The sequence below is a fragment of the Moschus berezovskii genome, chromosome 2, assembly GCF_049115385.1.
Source record: "Moschus berezovskii isolate FMDL1 chromosome 2, NW_MosBer_1.0, whole genome shotgun sequence".
NCBI classification, from domain to species: domain Eukaryota; kingdom Metazoa; phylum Chordata; class Mammalia; order Artiodactyla; family Moschidae; genus Moschus; species Moschus berezovskii.
In genome coordinates, this window is record NC_142461.1 from 17057542 (window position 1) to 17084366 (window position 26825).

A 26825-nucleotide genomic window follows, 5' to 3' on the forward strand; every position below is an offset into this window, starting at 1 on the left:
ACTTTTAGAGCTAATAAATGAGTTTAGTAAGCATGCAGGACACAGGGTCAAAATACTAAAATCAGTTGTGTTTCTATAAACTAGCAATGAATAGCCAAAAATAAGATAAACAAAATGAAAAAACAGATGAATAGATTTTAATTAACAGAATGAAAAAGATGACTTGATATGGTTCTCGATTCCACATTGAGACTCACATTTAATAAATGATCACTTGTCTAGTTTTAAAGTAGTATCAAAGAAAAATATTTCTGTCCCAACCCTTTCAACTACATAAATGTCTGAGGTTGGATTTTCTTCATATCCTTTGATCAAAACAACATATTGCCCCAGAGGTGGATTTGAGAACATAATTATTTTCTTATCCAGACATTAAAGAGATTCATAAAAATAAAATACAATGCTACTCTTATTTCTTTTTTTAACTTTTTATTTCAAATTGGAGTATAGTCAATTAACCATGCTGTGATAGATTCAGGTGCACAGCAGAGTTTTATTTTGTTTTTTAAATTGTTACTTCCTGGCTGTGACACGTGTCACGTGGGATCTTAGTTCCCCAACTAGGGATCGAACCAGCACCCTCTACATTGGAAGCACGGAGTCTTAATTGCTGAACAGCCACAGAATTTCCAAAATACAATGCTACCCTTCTTAACAGTTATTTGCTTTTGATAATAATTCTTTGTTACATTGACATGTAATGGGCTTATTATTGTCATTTTAAAATTAGTATATTTTATCAGTTTTAAGTTCTAATTTAGCAAACATTCATAGGCAAAATACGCATAAAGTTTTTTTTGCAATATTCAATGGTTTCAAGAATATAAAAATGTCATAAGAGCAAAACTTTGAGAATAGTTACTTCAAACCTACATAAACATGTATTTTTCTCTTTTATGTATAAAATGATTAATAATTAAATTTTAAATGAAAAGGGAATTCTCTGGCAATCCAGGGGTTAGGACTCTGTGCCAGTGCATGGGTTGTGGGTTCAATCCCTACTGAGGGAACTAAGATCCCATAAGCTGCCTAAGTATAGCCAAAAGAAAAAAACAAAAACAGAAAAGAAAGAAAAAATAAATTATTAGAAGAAAATCTAGGAAACTACATATAAAATTTAGGGTTAATGGAAACCTTAATCAGGATAGAAAACCCAGAGGGTATAATACAAAAAGCTAAAATATTTATCTTAAAAAATTTTTTTGGGGGGGCTTCCCTGGTGGTACAGTGGATAAGAATCCACCTGCCAATGCAGGGGACACAGGTTTGAACCCTGGCTGGGGAAGATTCCACAAGCCATGGAGCAACTAAGTCCGTGAACCACAAGTACTAAAGCCCTCACACTCAGGGCCTGTGCCCCGCAACAAGGGAAGCCTCTGCAACAAAACACTGCAACTAGGGAAAGCCTGCACGCAGCAAGGAAGGCCCAGCACAACTGAAAATAGTAAACTAAATCATTAAAAAGGTTCTTTTAAGATTTATGACAAAAGAAGTTATAAAACTATGTCAAAAGGTAAAAGATACATTTTAAAATATTTGCAACTAAGGTGAAGAAGGATCAATATCTATAATATACAGAGAATCCATATGAACTGACCTGGAAAGACAAATGCAATTTTGAAAATAGAGAAAGGATAGAAATGGGAAAATACAGCATAGCAAATCCAAATATTCACTCTGATAAACATAAAGACACTCAAAGTCACTACTCATGCGAATGCAAAATTAAAATAATGAGATAGCTAGCACCTTACCACCATTATCCTTTAAGTGTTAGTCCTCAGTGGTTTCCAGCTTTTTGTGAGCCTGTGGACTGTAGCCTGCCAGGCTCCTCTGTCCACGGAGTTCTCCGAGCAAGAATACTGGAGTGGGTAGCCATTCCCTTCTCCAGGGGAATTTTCCCAACCCAGGGATTGAACCTGGGTCTCCTGCATTGCAGGCAGATTCTTTACCATCTAAGCCACCAGGGAAGCTACCATTAAATTAGCAAAAATACAAAGAAAGAGTCATGACACCTACCACTGGAGGGAGATGGAAGGAAAGCCTCCTCTCCTGCTCTGCTAGCAAAATCTGAATTGTTACAGCCTTTCTAAAAAGCTTCCCTGGTGGCTCAGAAAGTAGAGTCTGCCTGCAGTGCAGGAGACCCAGGTTTGATCCCTGGGTTGGGAAGATCCCCTGGAGAAGGGAATGGCAACCCACTCCAGTATTCTTGCCTGGGAAATCCCATGGATGGAGAAGCCTGGCATGCTACTACTGTCCATGGGGTTGCAAAGAGTTGGACACGACTGAGTGACTTCACTTTCTTTCTTTCTAAAAAGCAATTTAGAAAATGTATTACAATTAAAACACACATACACTTCAACCCAGCCAAAAATCCCATGTAAATAAAAAAAGGATATATTTACAAAGATGTTAACTGAGGTATTGTTTGAAGTAGCAAGTATTGGGAAGACTGCATGAGTTCATAGCATTAAAAAGAATCAGTCGTGGTGCTGGCTGGCTTAGAGGGATTTCCAAACGATATCAATAAGGGAAAAAGGCGACCCTGAGGATGTGTGTGTTTGTATTTCTGTGTTATCTCACTGTGTAAAACAAATACTGACAAAACACACATGAACATGTGTACCTGTATCTTATAGCAAAGTCTGAAAGCATATACACACACTAGGTGGTTAATATGGGTTTCGTGGGGGTATCGATGTGGGCTGGGGAGAGGCAAGGACAAAGCTCATGCTGTCTACCCTAGAAGATGCCTTTCCTACTTTCCTGACCACATCCTTCTCTTCAGCAATCCATTCCACCCACCCTTCACCCTCAGTGAGGCAAAGCCCTGTCAAGACAGCCACTTTCCAATTTTCTCTGAGTACTGAGAATTTCTGTAACACTTCTTGGTTCTATCACATTCATGAACCTATGAATGTTTATTTATTTTCTATTACTTGCTAACTGTTTACATTTGTGTTTATATATATAAATATATGTGTGTGTGTGTGTTTATATATATATATCTCACAGGAGACAACATCTTGTAGTGGTTAACAGCATGGATTGTCAAGTCAAACCACCTGGGTTGATTCCTGGCTCCATCACTTAACTCAACAGCTGTGTGAAGCTGGCAAGTGACATATTTTCTGTTTCCTCAAATGTGAAATGGAACAGTAACAGTACTTATCCCAGGGTTGTTGTGAGGAGTAAATGAGCGAATAGTGCCAAGGCAGGGACCTGGGGTGCTGGCATGTGGTGAGGATACAGGGTCTTTATTATCTCACCTATTTAGATTTTAGAATACACAGAAGAACTATACAATAAAGGTCTTAGTGATCCAATAACCATGATGTGGTCACTGACCTAGAGCCAGACATCCTGGAGTGTGAAGTCAAGTGGGCCTTAGGAAGCACTGCCATGAACAAAGCTAGTAGAGGTAACAAAATTCCAGCTGAGCTATTTAAAATCCTCAAAGATGATGCTGTGAAAGTGCTGCACTCAATATGCCAGCAAATTTGGGAAACTCAGCAGTGGCCACAGGACTGGAAAATGTGTTCATTCCAATCACAAAGAAAGGTAATGCCAAAGAATGTTCAAACTACCACACAATTGTGCTCATCTCACATGTTAGCAAGGTCATGCTCAAAATCCTTCAAGCTAGGTTTCAACAATACGTGAACCAAGAACTTCCAGATGTTCAAGCTGGATTTAGAAAAGGCAGAGGAATCAGAGATCAAATTGCCAACATCCACTGGATCACAGAAAAAGCAAGAGAATTCCAGAAAAACATCTACATTTGCTTCATTCACCATGCTAAAGCCTTTGACTGTGTGGATCACAACAAACTGTGGAAGATTCTTAAAGAGATGGGAATACCAGACCCACTTGACCTGCCTCCTGAGAAACCTGTTTGCAGGTCAAGAAGCAACAGTCAGTACAGGATATGGAACAATGAACTGGTTCAAAATTGGGAAAGGAGTATGTCAAGGCTGTATATTGTCACCCTGCTTATTTAACTTCTATGCAGAGTATGTCATGCAAAATGCCTGGCTGGATGATTCATAAGCTGGAATCAAGATTGCTGGGAGAAATATCAACAACCTCAGACATGCAGATGATACCACTCTAAAAACAGCGAAGAGGAACTCAAGAGCCTCTTGATGAGGGTGAAAGAGCAGAGTGAAAAAGCTGGCTTAAAACTAAATATTCAAAAAACTAAGATCATGGCATCCGGTCCCATCATTTCATGGCAAACAGATGAGGGAAAAGTGGAAACAGTGAGAGATTTTATTTTCTTGGGCTCCAAAATCACTGTGGATAGTGACTGTAGCCACAAAATTAAAAAGCTATGACAAACCTAATGAAAGTGGAAGAAAAGCTATGACAAACCTAGTGAAAGTGAAAATGTTAATCTCCCGTCCAAGTACTAATCAGGCACTCATGACTGCTTAGCTTCTGAGATCAGACTAGATTGGGCATGTTCAGGGTGGTACGTACGGCCGGAGACAGTCGCTCACTTGTGTTCAACTTTTTGGGACCCCGTGGACTGTGGCCTGCCTGGCTCCTCTGTCCACGGAATTCTCCAGGCAAGAATAGTGGAGTGGGTAGCCATTCCCCTTACTCCAGGGGATCTTCCTACCCAGGGATCAAACCTGCATCTCCTGCATTGCAGGCAGATTCTTTACTGTCTGAGCCCCCAGGGACCTAGACAGCATATTAAAATGCAGAGAAATTACTTTGCCAACAAAGATCTGTATATTCAAAGCTATGGTTTTTCCAGTAGTCATGTATGGATGTGAGAGCTGGACCATAAAGAAGGACAAGTGCCGAAGAATTGATGCTTTTGAACTGTGGTGCTAGAGAAGACTCTTGAGAATTCCTTGGACAAAAGGTAGATCCAACGAGTCAATCTTAAAGGAAATCAGTCCTGAGTATTCATTGGAAGGACTGATGCTGAAGCTGAAGCTCCAATACTTTGGCCACCTGATGTGAAGAGCCGACTTACAGGAAAAGACCCTGGTGCTGGGAAAGATTGAGGGCAGGAGGTGAAAGGGGTGACAGAGGATGAGATGGTTGGATGGCATCATCGACTCAATGGACATGAGTTTAAGCAAGTTCTGGGAGATGGTGAAGGACAGGGAAGCCTGGTGTGCTGCAGTCCATGGGGTCACAAAGAGTCAGACACGACTGAGCGACTGACCAGCAACCATTTAGATTTCAAACTCTCGGAGGCATTTAAAACCATAGATTCCCTTTTAAATTTCTTTTGGATCTTTCCCCCATTATTTCCTAGAATAATGTTATTTTAAGGCCCTGAAATATTAATATTTGTGGTACATGTGTCTCTTTTAATTCTGGTTTCCTTGGGGTAAATGCCCAGCAGTGGGACTGCTGGGTCATAAGGGAGTTCTATTCCCAGCAAAAGAGAAAAGGAAAGATATAAGCATCTGAATGCAGAGTTCCAAAGAATAGCAAGGAGAGATAAGAAAGCCTTCCTCAGCGATCAATGCAAAGAAATAGAGGAAAACAACAGAATAGGAAAGACGAGATCTCTTCAAGAAAATTAGAGATACCAAGGGAACATTTCATGCAAAGATGGGCTCGATAAAGGACAGAAATGGTATGGACCTAACAGAAGCAGAAGATATTAAGAAGAGGTGGCAAGAATACACAGAAGAACTGTACAAAAAAGATCTTCATGACCAAGATAATCACGATGGTGTGATCACTCACCTAGAGCCAGACATCTTGGAATGTGAAGTCAAGTGGGCCTTAGAAAGCATCACCACGAACAAAGCTAGTGGAGGTGATGGAATTCCAGTTGAGCTATTTCAAATCCTGAAAGATGATGCTGTGAAAGTGCTGCACTCAATATGCCAGCAAATTTGGAAAACTCAGCAGTGGTCACAAGACTGGAAAAGGTCAGTCTTCATCCCAATCCCAAAGAAAGGCAATGCCAAAGAATGCTCAAACTACTGCACAATTGCACTCATCTCACACGCTAGGAAAGTCATGCTCAAAATTCTCCAAGCCAGGCTTTAGCAATACGTGAACCGTGAACTTCCAGATGTTCAAGCTGGTTTTAGAAAAGGCAGAGGAACCAGAGATCAAATTGCCAACATCCGCTGGATCATCGAAAAAGCAAGAGAGTTTCAGAAAAACATCTATTTCTGCTTCATTGACTATGCCAAAGCCTTTGTGTGGATCACAATAAACTGTGGAAAATTCTGAAAGAGATGGGAATCCCAGACCACTTGACCTGCCTCTTGAGAAACCTGTATGCAGGTCAGGAAGCAACAGTTAGAACTGGTCATGGAACAACAGATTGGTTCCAAATAGGAAAAGGAGTACGTCAAGGCTGTCTATTGTCACCCTGCTTATTTAACTTATATGCAGAGTACATCATGAGGAACGCTGGGCTGGAAGAAGCACAAGCTGGAATCAAGATTGCCGGGAGAAATATCAATAATCTCAGATATGCAGATGACACCACCCTTATGGCAGAAAGTGAAGAGGAACTAAAAAGCCTCTTGATGAAAGTGAAAGAGGAGAGTGAAAAGGTTGGCTTGGAGCTCAACATCCAGACAACTAAGGTCATGGCATCTGGTCCCATCACTTCATCGGAAATAGATGGGGAAACAGTGAAAACAGTGTCAGACTTTATTTTTTGGGGCTCCAAAATCACTGCGGATGCTGATTGCAGCCATGAAATTAAAAGACGCTTACTCCTTGGAAGGAAAGTTATGACCAACCTAGATAGTATATTAAAAAGCAGAGACATTACTTTGCCAACCAAGGTCTGTCTAGTCAAGGCTATGGTTTTTCCAGTGGTCATGTATGGATGTGAGAGTTGGACTGTGAAGAAAGCTGATTGCCGAAGAATTGATGTTTTTGAACTGTGGTGTTGGAGAAGTCTCTTGTGAGTCCCTTGGACTGCAAGGAGATCCAACCAGTCCATTCTAAAGGAGATCAGTCTTGGGTGTTCATTGGAAGGACTGATGCTAAAGCTGAAACTCCAATACTTTGGCCACCTCATGCAAAGAGCTGACTCACTGGAGAAGACTCTGATGCTGGGAGGGATTGGGGGCAGGAGGAGAAGGGGATGACAGAGAATGAGATGGCTGGATGGCATCACCGACTTGATGGACATGAGTTTGAGTGAACTCCAGGAGTTGGTGATGGATAGGGAGGCCTGGCATGCTGTGATTCATGGGGTCTCAAAGAGTTGAACACGACTGAGCGACTGAACTGATTCCCAGTTTTTTAAGGAATCACCACACTGTTCTCAAGAGTGTTGCACCAGTTTGCATTTCCACCAGCAGTATAAGAGGGTTCCCTTTTCTCTACATCCTCTCCAGCATTTACTGTTTGTAGACTTTTTGATGATGGCCATTCTGACCAGTGTGAGGAGATACCTCATTGTGGTTTTGATTTGCTTTTCTCTAATAATGAGTGACACTGTTTCCACTGTTTCCCCATCTATTTCCCATGAAGTGATGGGACCAGATGCCATGATCTTCGTTTTCTGAATGTTGAGCTTCAAGCCAAACTTTTCACTCTCCTCTTTCACTTTCATCAAGAGGCCTGGGAGGCCTGGCGTGCTGTGATTCATGGGGTCGCGAACAGTCGGGCACGACTGAGCGACTGATCTGAACTGAACTGAATAATGAGTGATGTTGAGCATCTTTTCATATACACAGTGGAGTATTACTCAGCTATGAAAAGGAACCCACTGGAGTCAGTTCTAGTGAGGTAGATGAACCTGGAGCCTGTTGTACAGGGTGAAGTAATTCATAAAGAGAAAGACAAATACTGTATATTAACACATATATATTAACACATATATATGGAATTTAGAAAGAGAGTATCGACGATCCTATATGAAGGGCAGCAAGGGAGACACAGATGTAGAAAACAGACTTTTGAACTCAGCGGGAGAAGACAGGGGTGGGATGATTTGAGAGAATAGCACTGAGACACATACATTACCATATGTAAAAGAAATGACCAGTGCAAGTTTGATGCATGAAACAGGGCACCCAAAGCCAGTGCTCTGGGACAACCGGGAGGGATGGGGTGGGGTGGAAGGTGGGGGGAGGTCACGATGGGGGGAACACATGAATACCTACAGCTAACTCATGTTGATGTATGGCAAAAAAATCACAATATTGCAGGTAATTATCCTCCAATTAAAATTAACAATTACATGTTGATGTATGGCAAAAAACATCACAATATTGCAGGTAATTATCCTCCAATTAAAATAAACAATTACAAATATTAATATCTGTGGAATAAGCAAGTTAATGGCTTTTTGATGTGAGGTGCCTGTTGAGAAAGAAATTGCTGAGCATATGATTGTCACTTTCATGGCAACCAGCAAGTAAATGTTCATGGCTGATCTAACCTGGTCTTTCAATCTATTTTGTTAAGAGAGAACAATATTTATCTTAAAATCAATCTTCTGGATTAGCACAGAAAGGCCTTTCATCTCCACTTACAAAGCCACGGAAGAGCTCGACTCAAGGAACTCACCTCAAACTGTAAGAAAACCTGAGTCTTTTGTGGTGAGAATACTGGAATCAGGGCTTCTAATGATTCATATGGGGCAGCCCTCGTGGCTCAGTGGTAAAGAACCTGCCTGCCAAAGCAGGAGACCCGGGTTCAATCCCTGCATCAGGAAGATCCCCTGGAGAAGGAAATGGCAACCCACTCCAGTATTCTTGCCTGGGAAATCCCATGGACAGAGGGGCCTGGTGGGCTATGGTCCATGGAGTTAAAAAAAGAGTCCGACATGACTTAGCACCTAAACAACAACAAAAATTCACCTTTGGGAACATATTATATATGTTTAACATAAAATAAATTGTATTGGATAATAACACATTTAAGCACTAGGTGAAATACACTGGAATCCTTAAACAGTAGTTGTCATCTGTCCAGTCTCGTCTGTACTACTCAAGCTTGTCGAGTGGTAGTTTTTCCGTTCTGGAGCTTTAAATGGGCCAAGAAGAGTGTAGACAATTTTGAAAGTAATGGAAACACCTGTCCTTCTGGTGCCATCCTCTCTCCTCTTGCTCTCTTGTTCAGCCTTTCCCTCTCAAATGAATCCTTCCCAGTGGCATTTTAACATGCTTGGGTATCTCCCAAATGAAAACACAACAAACATGCCCTGTTCAACCACCATCCAACTCTCTTCCCCTGCTCACAGCCAACTCAGTGGAAAGAGCTGTATTATTACTTATTAGCTCCATTCTCTCACTTCCCACTTGCTCTGCAACTACTCAGTTTGGCTTTCGCCCCATTAAGTCTTCACAAATGCTCAGCAACTGACCTCTGTGCATTAAATCCAGGTGCCTTTTCACTTCTCACCTTACGTGGTGAGCCTGCTCATCCACACTTCCTCATCCCCAGCGCTCACCCGGGAAACTTCCAGTGTCAACAGAGAGGGTGTAACTTCCACACCTTTCTGCTATGTGTATATACACAGATATATGATTCATCAGGATGTGTGTTTATAAGTTTGCCTTTCTGAAACTGACTCAGACTCATACGTTACTTTGCAATTTCCGTTTTCCACTTGACATTACAGCCTAGACAGTCTGTACTTAAGTTAAAAAACTTTTCTGTTGGTATGTAAATGTATATATATTCAGACAGAACTAAATAAGTGCTAATACACCAGGGCAAGTAATTATATTTTTAGAAATTAGAAAAATCAGATTATGCACGTGGGGATCCTTGAGCGTCTCCAGTGGGGCAGACTAGTGGCCAAAGTCACAAGGGCACAGATTTCAGCTCAGTGTCAGACAAGACAGCCATGATTCACCCCAGTCTTCAGCCCCTCCTAGAGTCATTTTACCTTTAGAGGCACTAGCAGCTAACTGAAAATAGTCTTTGTTATCTGTGTTTTGGGTTTAAATAATTTTGCCTTCTCCTTCAAAGTCATCACCTTGGGAAGTGACAGCCACATTCCAACGACAGTGTGACTTGCACAAATGCTTTTTGGAGATTTTTCTTTAGTCTAAGCACCCTTCACTTTCTCCCAACCACACACCCTATTTTAAAAAGTAACATCTGGCCTTGGGGGAAGCTGAGTGAAATACAGACATGCTCATTCCTCGCCAGGTCGTCCTGGCTAATCCTCCATGGCGAGAGTCAGGACCAAGAGGGAGGATAAGCCCAAAATATGCTGACTTGAGCTCATCACAAAGAGTCAACTTTTGGCCCCAAATGACAGGTCCTTTCCTTATAATTTTCCAACTAAACCCTTTCAAGGATCTTCTGAAAATTCTAGTTATCACAACAAATATTTTCACACACAATCTTCTTTTTTCTCTATTAAAAAAAAAAGTTTATTTATGTGGCTGCACCAGGTCTTAGCTGTGGCACGTGGGATCTTGTTCTCTGACCAGGGATCAAACCTGGGGCCCCATGATTGGGAGTGTGGAGTTTTGGCCACTGGACCACAAGAGAAGTCCCCATACACTATCTTCCTAAAATAAAAATCTGCACAGAATGGCAAAAAGTCCAGAAAGCTAAAAGATCTCTCTATTCTTTAATTTACAGTAGAATATAACTGTAGATCTATAGTTATAGTCTACTATAACTTTTTAATTGTAGGTATAGTCTACTAAAACTATAACTTAGCTATAGTCTACTCTAACTTCTACGGGAAAATTCCAAAAGCTGAAATTCCACCATTAACAGCATAGTCGAACCAAATGAAATTTCCCATACAGTACAAAAACAAAAGGGTTAATAGTAATAAAACAAAACGACCCCAAAGAGATAACAGGGGGAAAAAAAAACAGATCTTTAGGGAAGTTTTATGTGGACAAAAAGTTATTGGAATGAAATAATTAAGATGTTAACTCAAAATATAAAACGGTGGTGAAGGGCCAGGCACACAGGTGGTGTCTTGTCACAGTGCGGAGAATCCCCAGTGAGTCCAGGAGCTGAGTTCTCTCCGGGGTTGGCAAACAGCGGCCTGTGGGCCAAGGTGTCTGTTCTAAGGCCAGTAAACTAAGAATGGTTTTCACATTTTAAAATATTTTAAAAAAATAATGACACAAAAATCATACGAAATTCAAACTTTAGGACACATTGAAAAAAGATTTATGGGAACACAGCCGCGTTCATGCATTTATTTATTGCCCATGGCTACTCTGTGTTACAATGGTCCATCTGGGTGAGTGAAACTGACTGTGTGGCCTGCAAAGCTAAAACATTCACAAGTTTCCTCTTTCTAGAAAAGGTCTGCTGATGCCTGTTCTAAACCAGATTTTACTGCCATCAACTCTGTGTGAACTGAGGCTGGCCTCCTGCCTTGTCTGGATGCACCTTTGAAAGGAAGGGGCCTGGAGAAGGTGCTGGCCCGGCCGCCGGAACTGCAGGGAGCAGGAGCGCCCGCTGGCGCCACCTACAGCCCGTTAGGAAAATGGCAGGCAGAAGCCTGGCTGCGGGGGGACACACTGTCTCACACGTCTGTCCCCATCTTTGGTGGAGCCGCCCTCTTAGGTTGCTGCTGCTGCTGCTAAGTCGCTTCAGTCGTGTCCGACTCTGTGCGACCCTATACACGGCAGCCCACCAGGCTCCACCGTCCCTGGGATTCTCCAGGCAAGAACACTGGAGTGGGTTGCCATTTCCTTCTCCAGTGCATGAAAGTGAAAAGTGAAAGTGAAGTCGCTCAGTCGTGTCCAACTCTTCGCGACCCCATGGGCTGCAGCCCACCAGGCTCCTCTGTCCATGGGATTTGCCAGGCAAGAGTACTGGAGTGGGGTGCCATTGCCTTCTCTGCCTCTTAGGTAGAGGGCTCTTAAATGAACTCTTTCCCCCAACTAATGCCATCAATGAACAAAAAACCTGGCCTCTACACACCTTTTAAACGGACAGCCCACAACTCCAAATAGCAATACATCTTCCCGCATTCACTTCAGGAATAAATGTGCCCCACAAAACAGAAGAAATGCAGATCACTTATTTCCACACAGAACTTATTACCACATCTGGCTTTTTAGTTCTGAAGGAAAAATAATGAAAAAGCTCGTCATGTGAAAATCCATCTACAGCTCATGAGTCATCATTCTCACTCACACCACTTCACAAGGCACACTCAGACTCCTGAACCTTCATGCTCCAAAAAACACAGGTGAGCAGACCTCACAGCTGAGGAAACCCACAGCAAAGGAATGCAAATGACTGGGCCAAGTGGTTTGTCTGGCGCCTCTGAACCAATTCTCCCGGGAGCCTCCAGGGCCAGGTTCCCACCCATGAGGGAGACAGGGCAGACTCTCACCGCTTCAGAGCAAAAAATCGGGCTCAAGACCTGTCATTTTTCAACCTCCCATCAACCCCAGTGCCGTAGAGCGTGGCATCTCCATGGTGAATGCAGCGAACCCACCAAGGCCAGGCCAACAGTCTCCAAACATGCCACCCTCGAGTCCTCCCACCCTGCCCATCGTGCGGGTGCGGTCTAACTGCTGCCCCCCGTGTGGGCTGGTCGCCCGGAGCAGCAGTGATGTTCTGAGACTGCTGAGCCCACATGAGAGCTGGAAGCTTCCACTTTTTTCCTCTTGGAGCCCAGTACCCAACCAATATGGAAGTCCAGGCTGGACAACTGAGGGATTAGAGGCCACATGGAGAGGGGATGTGGAGGACGCGATGCCAGCTTGGACATGGAGAACAGCTACCAGACACCCCAAGAGAGACCACCCCGCTGAGCTCCAGCCGACCCACAGAATCATGAGAAGTAACGTAGCAGGGACTGAAATTTCCATTTCCAGGCTAACTTTTCAAGGCAAAGAAAAGACTCAGCAGAGTTGGCCCAAGCTTTCTACGTGGTGTGAAGAGCCTCCAACTTACTTCATCATCTTCATCTTCATCATCATCAGATTCAAGAACACCATCCAGTAGCTCTTCTACAAAGGAAAAAAAGTCAATGAATAACTATAACCACAGTTGGGAGCCTGGGTCAACAAAATGCTTCAACTACTGCTGCTGCTGCTACTAAATCGCTTCAGTCGTGTCCGACTCTGTGCGATCCCATAGACGAAAGCCCACCAGGCTCCCCCGTCCCTGGGATTCTCCAGGCAAGAACACTGGAGTGGGTTGCCATTTCCTTCTCCAATGCATGAAAGTGAAAAGTGAAAGGGAAGTTGCTCAGTCGTGTCCGACTCTTAGCGACCCCACGGACTGCAGCCTACCAGGCTCCTCCGCCCGTGGGATTTTCCAGGCAAGAGTACTAGAGTGGGTAGCCATTTCCTACTCCAGGGGATCTTCCTGATCCTGGGATCAAACCCAAATCTCCTGCATCGCAGGTGGATTCTTTACCACTGAGCCACCTGGGAAGCCCCTCTTGAGAGTTAGGTTACAGCAAAACAATCCTGTTCCTGGTACCATTTCAGCATAGTTTGATATCATGCTAAGAAGTTTTAAATATCTCTCTCCATTTTTGTCAGAACATATTAGTTGTGGCATGAGAAAAATTAAAGCCAACACATAATTTGAGAGCAATTTAGGAGAAACAAAGTAGACTAGTATCAATATTATTGCTAAGCATTATTCTAGATGGTGTCACACATGCAATTTGACTTAATCTTCAGTAGAGTTTGCTGACTTTTATTCCGGTTTTATAGCATAGAGCAAACAGAGGCATGGAGCATAAAAGACACATTATAGTCACATTCCCAGTAAGTGAGAGTTGAGATTCAAACTACATCTATTTCTAAATCCCACCATTTTCCACAGAGAGGCTAGTGGTCACGGCAGGCTGAGCTCCTGAAAGCTCCCATGGTTCACTGTTGTTTATTCACGAAGTCATGTCCGACTCTTTGCGACCCCCTGGGCTGCAGCCCACCAGGCTCCTCTGTTCATGGGATTCTCCAGGCAAGAATACTGGAGGGGGTTGCCATTTTCTCCTCCAGGGGATCTTCCCAAACCAGGGACTGAACTTGCATCACCTGCATTGCAGGTGGATTCTTTACTGCTGAGCCACCAGGGAAGCTCTGCTATTAATTTCCCCTTGAGGATGAAGCCTGGACTGGATGAAAACTCTCTAGCTCTCCCTCCTTTAGGTTTTAGCACAATGCTTGTAGATTCATCTGACTTGATGCCTATGACACATATCCTAAGGTATTTGTGTGTGTGTTTCTGATCCTCCACCCAAATGTTCATGATTTTTCTAATTTGGCTATAAAGCAGCAGACTCCTGGGTAATCCTCTCTGGGGTTCTTCTACTGCTTGATGGATACAGAACAGCTTCTGTGCTTGAGATGAAAAAGAACTACTGTAGGCCCTCTATTTAAACTGGAGTTTCCGGAGCTGAGCAGGTAGATCCCAAGTTTGCCTGGAATACACAAGGTTGTAAGGATTTAGCTCCGGCCACGATAACTTCCTGCCAAAGTGCATCCCTTATAGAACAGCAGACTGACCCCTCCTCCTCACATTCATTAGCATGCTGGTCCAAGGGCTAGCTTTGTGTTAGAAAAAGAGGTGGTTCTTGGCCAGGGAGACAAGACACCGTGCTTCTTGGCTGCCTGGGAAGAGAGAATACTGAAAAGGACACAGAAGTGTGTCTTGACAAAATCAGCCCTGAAGAAGGTTCCCAACCAGAACCTGACCCTGACCCTGCAGAGGACCCCTGGCCTGGGAGGGAGGTCTCAGTCAGTGACCACAGAGCAGACAGGCAACAACTTCTCCAGCATTCCCCCACCTTCCCAAACTGTAGCCGACCCAGAGAATGTTAGGGAGCAACCTCGGCTCCCTTTTATTATTACTTTTTATTATATATATATATATATATTTATTATTTATATATTATTATTTTATTTATAAAAAACATTTTAATATTATTTTTTCAACATGCCTACCTAGCAAAATGGAAGTCAGAAATACAGCAACTGCAGAAAATATAGTTCTGTTCGTTGCTCACCTGGATTTGGGATGAGTCTAGCTTGCCATAAAAACCAAAGGGGAGGAGGTTTGAATGGAAATGGGTCCCCCCGCCTGAAGACAGCAGAGGTTTAACCTCATCAGCTGCTCTCCCAGCCACCTCCTGTTATTGGGGAGCCCTCTAACCTCCTCCTGTGCCTCCTCATTTCTGTGTCCGTCCAAGGGAGGGAGGCGCCACCTTGGCTGCACATTGGAATCGCCTAGGAGTTTTAAACACTATTTCTCCCCTGGGGCTCCCCCAGAGGTTCTGATTTAATTGCCATGGGGTGCTGCCTTGGGGGTTTTCAGATCTCTCCAGGTGACTGCCTGGTTCAGCCTTGGCTGTGAACCCGAGCGAGCCACCTGCGGACATCCTCTGGGGAAGAATTTTGGGCATCTCCCTTTTGCTTGGCCTTGATCAAACCTGGCCCTGGGGTTAGAGCATGGAACAGGTGATTCATTTCTTACCTCCACTCAAGTAAGAAACAGGATCTATGTACTTGGATGTTCAGTGATAGGATGAGGGCGTGTAGAAAACATATAAGTGACAAACTTGGCCCAGGACGTTGGTAGCACCAGGTGCCTCTGGCATGTGTATGAGTCAAGATCAAGGCAGCAGGAAGCCACAGAAAGAGCTAAGAGATTCCCCACCACCTGGTCCCATCCAAGGCTTCCTTTCTTGCTTATGGGATTCAGGTGGGTGGTTGCAGTAATGAAAGAAAGGAAGAAACATCGTCCAGAGTTGTTGGTTGGCAACATGGATTCTTCTGGAGTAGATGCAGTGGGAGGATGTGTCCACTTTCCACAGTGGTTCTGGAAAGACTGACATCTTTTTTCACTACCTGACCCTTAGGCCCCATTTTATTATGGTTCATTGACCTGAGAACAGCTACCCTGCCGAGGAAAGGGGAAATAGGATAATTAGGAGGGGGAGGCCCATATAAAGAGAACTTCCAGTTAGACAAGAGTTTCTGCAATTGCTTCTGAATGCTTTTTTGTTGACTTAGGCCAAAAGTGTGACGAGAGATTGTTGATCTTGGGACAACGTGGCCTTGACCACCTGGCTGAAATTTTGTTTGTTCACTTGGATCACACCAGCTTCCTTAAGGCCTCTCGAATGAATGCTGAGATAGGACAAGTACCTTGAAGAAAGCCTGTGTGTCTTTCTAGCACATGTGAAAGACTCAAAAGATAGAAAATAGATTCCTGCATTAAACGGACCTGAATTGAGCTGCTTGATGATAAACTCGATCTGGCGGATCATTTCGGCGTTGCCCTCTTTGATGAAGCAGCGAAGGATGTCTTCCATTCCCTGGAAGCATTGGAGAGAGGAAGAGTGAACATTTCAGTTTGGGAGAAAACTACTTTTTGATGGATATTTCCACCTAATAAAAAAAAAAAATCCGCCCCTCCCCCATTTTTTTAAGGAGGAAAGGTTATGCACAATAAAAATAGTCCTCTGCTTAGTTCATTCTTTTTTGTTGTTTTTACAATTCACAATGAAATTATTTTATTTTTGCTTGACTAGCTGACCTAATTATAACGCATTTACTTTTTAAAAAGCTATTGTACAATTTTATTGTGTAAGTACTCCTTTTAGTTTTGGCAATATGCTGTTTTGGGAGGTGGTTTCTTTCCTGTGTTTTCCCTATATTTATACACTGTCATCTGGATTTTAGGGCCAAAAATGGTCTTTGAAAAGTGGAACCATATGTTCAGAGAAGTAAATGAACAAATAGAACCTCTTTCTAAACAGGCACCCTTCCTTTTCTATCAAAATAAAGTCACTACATTGTGCATTATTTACAACAAAGCACTGACATCAGAATTTTTGACTAACAGAATTCCCAGGAAATGTAGAGGTAAGATACTGACTTACCCATGAGTACCTATTGCCCCTGCTTCCTTTTCCCTCGTGCGATGTGAATGTGTGTATGTGTGTGTGTGTGCTCAATTGCTCAGTCGTGTCCGACTCTTTGCTACCCCGTGGAATGTAGCCTGACTCCATGGACTGCAGCCCACCAGGCTCTGTCCATGGAATTTTCCAGGCAAGAACACTAGAACAGGTTGCCATTTCCTTCTCCAGGGGAATCTTTCCAACCCAGGGAGCGAACCTGCAACTCTTGCGTCTCCTGCATTGGCACTGGCAGACAGGTTCTTTCACCATTAGTGCCACTTGGGAAGCAACATGGACGTGTGGCTGGAGCTAATGAGGCCTTCTTGCCCCCACAAGGAGAAAGTGTATCTAATACCGAAGCCAAAGCTGAGAGTCCAGGGTGCTGGTTGAGACATTAATCAAGTGACATGTCAATTCTGATCAAGATGTGCCTGAAGCTTATGCCTGTACTTTTCAGTTACATGAGTCATAAGTTGCCTTTTCAGGTAGGCCAGTTTGGAATCAACAGCTCTAACAGAATCAAAGAAGGGCCAAGTGTAGTTTTGAACACGGCGAGTTCCCGTCACCTAAAGCAGAGCAGAATCTCCCAGAAAGGTTCACTCTGGATCGTAATTCTAGTTTCTCGATAAAATAGCCGTGGGACCTTGGTCAAGTGACTTAACTCCTGCCAGCCTATTTCCTCAACTATAAAATAAGGATGGCAACTCAAGGCAACATGAGATTTTTAAAGGATGTATATTGGTGTTGGTTATGTAAACGTATGTTTGTGGAAATGCACTGAAGGGAGGGACTTCCCTGGTGGTCCAGTGGTTAAGAATCTGCCTTGCAAATGCAGGGGATGGGGGTTCATCCCCTGGTTGGGAACTAAGATCCCACATGCCTCAGAGCAACTGAGCCCTCTAGCTGCAACTAGAGAGTCCGTGCACTGCAAGGAAAGATTCCACATGAAGCAATGAAGATCCTGAGTGCTGTAACTATGGCTCAATGCAGCCAAATAAATGAATAAATTTTAAAATGCACTGAACTATATACGTCAGGCCTGTGTATTTCACTGTTCGTAAAAAATTACAATACCTAAAAAAGAAAAGCATCTAATCCAGTGATTGACACATAGGAGATGCTTAATAAATGACTGAGACTGTACTTGCTTCCCTGGTGGCTCAGAGGTTAAAGCATCTGCCTCCCATGCGGGAGACCAGGGTTCGATCCCTGGGTCGGAAAGATCCCCTGGAGAAGGAAATGGTAACCCACTCCAGTATTCTTGCCTGGAGAATCCCATGGATGGAGAAGCCTGGTAGGCTACAGTCCACGGGGTCGCAAAGAGTCGGACACGACTGAGCGACTTAACGGAACGGAACGGTACTTGCTGTGTCTGGAAGGGCTTTGTGGCTCAGAACAGAGAGCTGGTAGGTGAAGCAAGGGAACAAGCAGGGTTCTTGGTGGTCATAGGTGAAGAGCGTTACTACAGAGAATGATAGCACTTAACTGGGGGGCAGAGACAGACCAGTCCACGGAAGAGAAGGTGAAGGAGTGGCCTGGGAGGAAGAACTGGACAGTCCACAAAGGAAGAGACTTTCACAGAGGGTGTGGTCGGCAGCGCCCAGGCTCCTGGGGAACCAGTCAGACACACCTGGGCTTGTCTGTTGTCAGGAGGGCTGCACTTTATCTCTTTCTGCCTCTTAAACCGACCTCTTCCCCATCCTCCATCCCATCCCAAAGTGAGGGCCAGAGGAGGAAGAACATGGTCAAGTGCAAGCAGAAGGATAAACCCTAAAACACCAAAGGTTAGGATCACCGCCAACCAGCTGACCACTGTCAACATCTTACCTTTTTGCCAGTGGAGTGAGACAAATGATTCATTCAGGCTCTCCATTTTTTTTTTTTAATTTTAATCTAGAGTTTACTCTTGCAAATAATTTAACTGTTAATATATTGAAAGATCTTTTCTCACTTGATCTCTTTCTTCTGTCTCTGTCTCTGTTACTTGGGGGTTAAAAAAAATCACAAATTCCTTCTCTGTAATTAGGAAGATTATTGGGGGAAGATTTTTTAATATAAAATTTCTCTGTAAGAAATTTCACTTCTTTTAAATATATATTTTTATGTGTGTACGTGCATGCTAAGTCGCTTCAGTCCTGTCCAACTCTTTGCCTATGGACCATAGCCCGCCAGACTCACTCTATCCATGGGATTCTCCAAGCAAGAACACTGGAGCAGGTTGACATGTCCTCCTCCAGGGGACCTTGCTGACCCAGGGATCGAACCTCGGTCTCTTACGTCTGCGTTGGCAGGAGGGTTCTGAACCACTAGCACCACCTGGGAAGTCCATATATTTTTATACTTATTATTAAATGTATATTTAAAAGAAGTGAAATTTATTTTATTAAAATAAGTGAAATACATAAACCATATGTTTAATTTTTGACTAAGCTAAAATGTAAATTATAGGAATAATAAACCGTAAAAATAATAATATTTTATCATAAAAGCAAAAACATGTCATTTCAGATAATCCAGGCCAAATAAAAATGCCAAGGCAGAAATAAAGCGTAAGAGAGCAGGTATTTGTATATCAGCCAGATATGTGAAAATAAGAACATGAATGTGTGCAAAAAGCAGAGAAACAAGGAATGCCCGTTTCTGCCAGCTCGCTGGGATTAGAGACCATCATAAAGACAATCACACAGAAGACTGTATCTGTATGCAGTATTGAAGGAAAGAAAAGGATGGATCACATGCAGATTCCTCGGTAGGTAAAGGTTTGGGGGTGTGTCCCCAAACACCTGGGTGTAACCAGGTGGGAGCTCTCTGGAGCCACACCACCCATAGCTCACTGGCTATGCCACCGGGCAAGGGTTTTAACCTCTAAACCTCATTTCATCACAGCAAAATGGGCACAACCACAGGAACTGCTTTGGGGCCTTTTGGGAATGAAATAGATAAAGCCCGTGTCAGGGCCTACGCCATGCACCAAATACCATCCAGTCCAGGTAATTTCTAACTCTCCTTTCATGCTCAGCAGGTCAGCCCTCTACAGTGTTCTATTTTGTTCCGACCCAAACAGTCCACACTCACATCATTAGCGGTCTTCACGAGAAATTTCTCTTGGGAAATATAAACAGAACTTTCCTGGTGGTCCAGTGGTTAAGGATACACGGATTCGACGCCTACTCCGGGAAGATCCCATATGCCTTGGAGCAACTAAGCCTCAAGCCACAGGTACTGAGCCCACAGGCTGCAAGTAGAGTTCAGTTCAGTTCAGTTCAGTCGCTCAGTCGTGTCCGACTCTCCGCGACCCCATGAATCACAGCACGCCAGGCCTCCCTGTCCATCACCAACTCCCGGAGTACACTCAAACTCATGTCCACAGAGTCGGTGATGCCATCCAGCCATCTCATTCTCCGTCGTCCCCTTCTCCTCCCGCCCCCAACCTTTCCCAGCATCAGAGTCTTTTCCAGTGAGTCAACTCGTCGCATGAGGTGGCCAAAGTATTGGAGTTTCAGTTTTATCATCAGTCCCTCCAATGAACATCCAGGATTGATCTCCTTTAGAATGGACTGGTTGGATCTCCTTGCAGTATAAGGGACTCTCAAGAGTCTTCTCCAACACCACAGTTCAAAAGCATCGATTCTTCGGCGATCAGCTTTCTTCACAGTCCAACTCTCACATCCATACATGACCACGGGAAAAACCATTGCCTTGACTAGACGGACCTTGGTTGGCAAAGTAATGTCTCTGCTTTTTAATATACTATCAAGGTTGGTCATAACTTTCCTTCCAAGGAGCAAGCGTCTTTTAATTTCATGGCTGCAATCAGCATCTGCAGTGATTTTGGAGCCCAAAAAAACAAAGTCTGACACTGTTTCCACTGTTTTTCCATCTATTTCCCATGAAGTGATGGGACCAGATGCCATGATCTTTGTTTTCTGAATGTTGAGCTTCAAGCCAACCTTTTCACTCTCCTCTTTCACTTTCATCAAGAGGCTTTTGAGTTCCTCTTCACTTTCTGCCATAAGGGTAGTGTCATCTGCATATCTGAGGTTACTGATATTTCTCCCAGCAATCTTGATTCCAGCTTGTGCTTCTTCCAGCCCAGCGTTCCTCATGATGTACTCTGCATATAAGTTAAATAAGCAAGGTGACAATATACAACCTTGACGTACACCTTTTCCTATTTGGAACCAGTCTGTTGTTCCATGACCGGTTCTAACTGTTGCTTCCTGACCTGCATACAGGTTTCTCAAGAGGCAGGTCAGGTGGTCTGGGATTCCCATCTCTTTCAGAATGTTCCACAGTTTATTGTGATCCACACAGTCAAAGGCTTTGGCATAGTCAATGAAGCAGAAATAGATGTTTTTCTGAAACTCTCTTGCTTTCTCCATGATCCAGCGGATGTTGGCAATTTGATCTCTGGTGCCTCTGCCTTTTCTAAAACCTGCTTGAACATCTGGGAGTTCACGGTTTACATACTGCTGAAGCCTGGCTTGGAGAATTTTGAGCATGACTTTACTAGCGTGTGATATGAGTGCAATTGTGCGGTAGTTTGAGCATTCTTTGGCATTGCCTTTCTTTGGGATTGGAATGAAGACTGACCTCTTCCAGTCCTGTGGCCACTGCTGAGTTTTCCAAATCTGCTGGCATATTGAGTGCAGCACTTTCACAGCATCATCTTTCAAGACTTGAAATAGCTCAACTGGAATTCCATCACCTCCACTAGCTTTGTTCGTAGTGATGCTTTCTAAGGCCCACTTGACTTCACATTCCAAGATGTCTGGCTCTAGGTCAGTGATCACATTATCGTGACTATCTTGGTCGTGAAGATCTTTTTTGTACAGTTCTTCTGTGTATTCCTGCCACCTCTTCTTAATATCTTCTGCTTCTGTTAGGTCCATACCATTTCTGTCCTTTAACGAGCCCATCTTTGCATGAAAAGTTCCCTTGGAATCTCTAATTTTCTTGAAGAGGTCTCTTGTTTTTCCTATTCTGTTGTTTTCCTCTATTTCTTTGCATTGATCACTGAGGAAGGCTTTCTTATCTCTCCTTGCTATTCTTTGGAACTCTGCATTCAGATGCTTATATCTTTCCTTTTCTCCTTTGCTTTTCGCCTCTCTTCTTTTTACAGCAAGTAGAGTAGCCCCGCACTATTCACAGCTAGAGAAAAGCCCATGCAGCAGCAAAGACTCAGCACAGCTAAAATAATCAACTAATTTAAAAAAATACATAAACATATGTGTCAGGTACATGTGAATACTTTCTTTTAGCTATGGGTTATATAGGTTCTCTGCAGAAAACTGGTAAACTAAACAAAGGAAGATCCCCTGGAGAAGGGAAAGGCTACCCACTCCAGTATTCTGGCCTGGAGAATTTCATGGACCATATAGTCCATGGGGTTGCAAAAAGTGGGACACGACTGAGCAACTTTCATTTTTTCAAAAACAAAGGAAAAGAATTAAAATTATCCACAAGCCCCTACACTCAGACATAAAAAAAACTGTGGACATTTTGAGATATGCCCTCCTTTTATGGGCACTATTTACATAACTGACATCATATTGATAATATAAGACTGTTGTTTTTCAACTAAACCCTATGACCATTTGAATGTGTCAATAAAATTTTATAAACACAATTTTAATGACTATAATAATAATAATAGCTAACATTTTTCCAATATTTGCTATGTGCCAGGCACTGTTCTAAATATTTAACATGTATCAGCTCTTTTAATTCTCATAATGGTCTTATGAATTTGGTACTAAAACAATACCCACTTTGCCACTGAGAGAATAAGTCATAAGCCCAACGATACACCATGAGGTACTGGGAAGTCAGAGGCAACATTCAAACACGGCCCCGGGCTTGTCAGCTCCCGATTCACCCTCTGCCTCTGTTCTGACTTAACCAGCCCGTCCTTAACCATGCCCGGCACTTAGTTGTTTCCTACTTTCCACTATGATCAGGAATGCAGGATGAATATTTTGATACATGAATCTTTGTTTGTGTTCTTGTATGTAGCTCCAGAAGTAGAATTCCTGGGCAAAGAATGTTAATATTTTTTAGGACTGTTATACATATTGCTAAATTGCTTTTAAAAAGGCTGTATAGGGACTTCCCTGGGGGTCCAGTGTTTGGGACTCTGCTCCCAAAGCCGGAGGCCCAGGTTCAATCCCTGGTTGGAGAACTAGACCTCACATGCTGCAACTAAAGATCCCGCATCTGCAGCAAAGACCTGGTGCAAACAAATAAATATTTAAAAGAAACACATAAGTAAAAATGCTGTATCAATTTATCCTGTCCATTTTGAATTTTGAAAGGCCCACACATCTTGGAGGCCATGGTATACAGCAAGCAGGCCTACTAACCATCAGGGACAATTGCTGCAGTTGGAGCTGATGAACACCTGACACAGCTTTCCTACAATGTGTTCATTTCCCAGGGCAGCAGCCAGACTCTGAGCATTCCCAGGCTCCCCTGAGCGATGGGCATGAAGGCAGATGACCTCTTGGTCCTGCCAACAAACAGACGTGCCCGTGTGAGACTGATTCAGCAGTGGGCTGTGTGAAGAATCAGGCACACGGGACACACATCTTTGGGACAGTTGGCTGGGGTGGCATCTGGCCTCTGGGGACAGCAGGGCTGAGTTTCCGGCATGGCAGTACAAGAATGGCCTGGGGCCAGGGTGCAAGGCACAGTGAGGGTATCTCTGGAGCAGCCCTGTGGGAGTGGGTGGGCATTCCTCCCGGCTCTGTGGCTTCTAAGCCCAGCTCCCTGGCTCTCCCAGATAGCCTGGGAGCCTTCACAACGGACCGAGCATCTGGTCTGCTCTAGCCCAGGGCGCCATGTCTGGCTGAGGTTTAGATCCCAGGGAGGAGGTCTGACGCTAACAATTCCCTGGGCGCAAGGAGGCCTTGGAGCTGGCATTAGGGCAGCCCTCTTGGATCGCATCTGCTCTCCAGCCCCAGACTTTGAAGAGATATTAAATTTCAAATAGGCCTCAGGGCATGCATTTATCTTTTTTTTTTTGCATTAAGACCACCATAGTAGCATTTGGTACTAATATAATTTTTATGTATTCTTTGTCATTTCCCACAAACACACAAATGTTTTACACAGCAAAAACAGAGTTATTGTAATAATAATGTCATATTCATCTTTTATCCCCCATTACACAATAAAAATTTTCCATACTGTCTCATACTGCTTTTTCTAATTATCACCTTCAGTAGCTACTAATACTGTGAGCAAAAGAACCATAATTTCACAAGCACGCATTACCAGACATTTACATTCTGTTTTTTCACTATTACAAAAATCCTGGAATGAGCAACTTCATGTGCAGAACTCTTCTCTGCACTGATAGAGGTAAATGAATGAATCCAAAACATGGAGGTTTTCATAATTTTTCACATATACCGCCAAACTTCCTTCCGGAACAACTGTGCTGACACGCATTGCAAACACTGGCCCTGCCACCTCTTCCCGGCTTTGTGTGTGAGCAGATGCTAAGGTGGAGATTACAGATGACGTTCTCCTCACCGTCTGGTTTCCTTTATTACTGTTACATGCAAAAAGGATGTAATATTCTTTTTCAACCTAAAAACTCAAGGATAAGAATGAAATGAGGGGAGACCGGGGTTTTAGAAAAATCCTGTTGAAGCTACAACCTCCCTTAGAGGCCTCTCTTCTAAATAAATGGGTAACTGCTTAGATGATGTGTCCAAAAGAGTTCTCTGTTTGCTTAGGAGTTGGATCCCGGTTAAAATGCCAGAGGGAACCTTATGCTACTCACACCTTCACCTAATCAGTCTATGCTTTCTGTCTTTCTTTTTATTATTTATTTGGTCGTGCTGGGTCTGTATTGAGCTGTGCAGGATCTATTAGCAGGTCGGATTCAGTTCCCTGTTCAGGGATTGAACCTCAGACCCCTGCACTGGGAGTGTGGAGTCTTAGTCACTGGACCACCAGGGAAGTTCCTCACATTTTCTTTTTAAAGTTAATAATTCACAGGGTGTATAGAAACTTATGTCAGAAACTATAAAGGACAATATTAATAGATTTAACTATAGAGTTAACTGCCATATGACCAAAGTCCCATAACTAAAAGACAAATGAAAAGCTGGGGAAATATTTGTAATATATGTCAAAAGATGCTTCCCTGGTGGCTCAGATGGTAATGCACCTTGTCTGCAATGTGGGAGACCTAGGTTCGATCCCTGGGTCGGGAAGATCCCCTGGAGAAGGAAATGGCAACCCACTCCAGTACTCTTGCCTGGAAAACCCCATGGATGGAGGAGCTTGGTAGGCTACAGTCCACAGGGTCGCAGAGTCGACACGACTGAGCGACTTCACTATGATGATGATGTCAAAAGATTAATAGCCCTAATTTCCCTGTGACTTTTCTGATCCAGAGACGACTTAGAAGCGAGTGGCAGACAGGCTCCAACATGACCCCACCTCCTGGAATTCATACTCCTGAGTGTCCCCCCACACTGTTTCTGGGCTGGTCAATGTAGTAGGAATTCCTAATAGTGGATTTTCACAGCTTTGAGAAATTCCACAGAAACAGAATCTGGAAATATTATGAAACTATGTTATGGTTATCTTTCACGTTTTTCTTAGAACAATTGCCTTGTTACAAACCCCAAGGCCAGACCCAGAAGGGAGTATGGCTAGGATCATGAGACCATGGACCTTGGAACACCAAGGCTTCAGGCATGAACACTGCCTAAGCACTTGCTGATTGTTTCCGGGACTAGCCCAGAAGGGAATGGTCTGGGGTAAAAACAAGGAGATATAGACTATGTCAGTATAGTGTCTTGAGAAAGATAAGATCAAAGAAAGTCTGCAATTAGGGACAAAAGCTGGACTCAGAGTGGACTCTGCACCTCAGTCCAACAGAGGCTGCAGGTCCCCTGACCCATTGCATCCGATTTCGTGTTCTGTCTTCATTCTCATCGCTTGCTCCCAGGACCATTAGGGCAACAACTGGCACCCAATGTGGGGCCGGAGCAGAAGACCGCTACGAGCGAAAGTAAAACTACAGTGATGCAGAACTGGGGATGGTTAAGAGGGCTCTGAAAATTCCCACTGGTAAGTCCTTCTGGCATTTAATCGGGGTTAAAATGGGAAATATTGAAAGTGCAGAACACCACTGCCCGTATATTTGTTTACTAAGACAGCTCTTAAAAGTGAGAGGAGCTTCTATTAGTGAAGGGTGATTATTAGAGTTGTTGCAAGCAGTGGATAAATACTGCCGCTGGCTCCCATCAAGAGGGATCTTAGATCTGAAAGTCTGGGGAAAGGCTGGAGCTGAGTTAAAAGAAAGAACATGTAAAAGGAACTCTGCTCCCTGTTTCTATTTGGAGTACGTGGGCATTAACTAAGTCAGTACTGGAACCTTTGCAGACTTCTGATTCTTTTGATGAAAGTGATGATGACTCTTGAAAAACCAGAATATATAAAGACTGGGGAAATGGGCAAGCCATCTTCGAAACCTGTTTGCTCGGATCCCGAGGAAAATGATGAGGGATTTGTTTCCCTCCAGCTCCTCCCCACCGTCCTCCACTTCCACAGGGGACAGTTGGATTATTGTGAGGAAGATTGGGGCTGACTTCCCGGGGAGTTCAAATTCATATACCAAGCTACAGACAATGATTATGAAGGAGAATTGAAGGTTATAGCCTCTACCACTCTTCCCTGGAAGGTTTCTAAAGGGGCTAGGATTGCTCAGCTTCCCTCATTGCTCAGTTGGTAAAGAATCTGCCTGCAATGCAGAAGACCTCAGTTTGATTCCTGGGTCGGGAAGATCCGCTAGAATACTCCAGTATTCCTGGGCTTCCTTTGTGGCTCAGCTGGTAAAGAATCCACCTGCAATGTGGGAAACCTGCGTTCGATCCCTGGGTTGGGAAGATCCCCTGGAGAAGGGAAAGGCTACCCACTCCAGTATTCTGGCCTGGTATAGTCCATGGGGTTGCAAAGAGTCAGACATGACTGAGTGACTTTCACTTCACTA

General features: G+C 43.6%; 1 protein-coding gene across 16 annotated transcripts in view; it reads right to left on the bottom strand.

Moving 5' to 3' along the window:
- Positions 1 to 26825, bottom strand: part of ARMC9 (armadillo repeat containing 9) — a 178672-nt gene that overhangs the window by 77252 nt on the left and 74595 nt on the right. For 15 of the 16 annotated variants that reach the window (XR_008682040.2, XR_016039369.1, XM_088844844.1 and 12 more), the window contains 2 exons: positions 16138 to 16228; positions 12850 to 12905 (listed from right to left, as the gene is read on the bottom strand). Coding sequence is in view for 14 of the 16 variants with exons in the window: in XM_088844844.1 (XP_088700970.1) it covers positions 12850 to 12905; positions 16138 to 16228 (147 nt within the window). In the remaining 2 variants the exon portion in view is untranslated. Of the gene's footprint in view, positions 1 to 12849; positions 12906 to 12925; positions 14333 to 16137; positions 16229 to 26825 lie in introns of those variants that run through there. The other variant, XM_088844899.1, reaches the window with a different exon arrangement.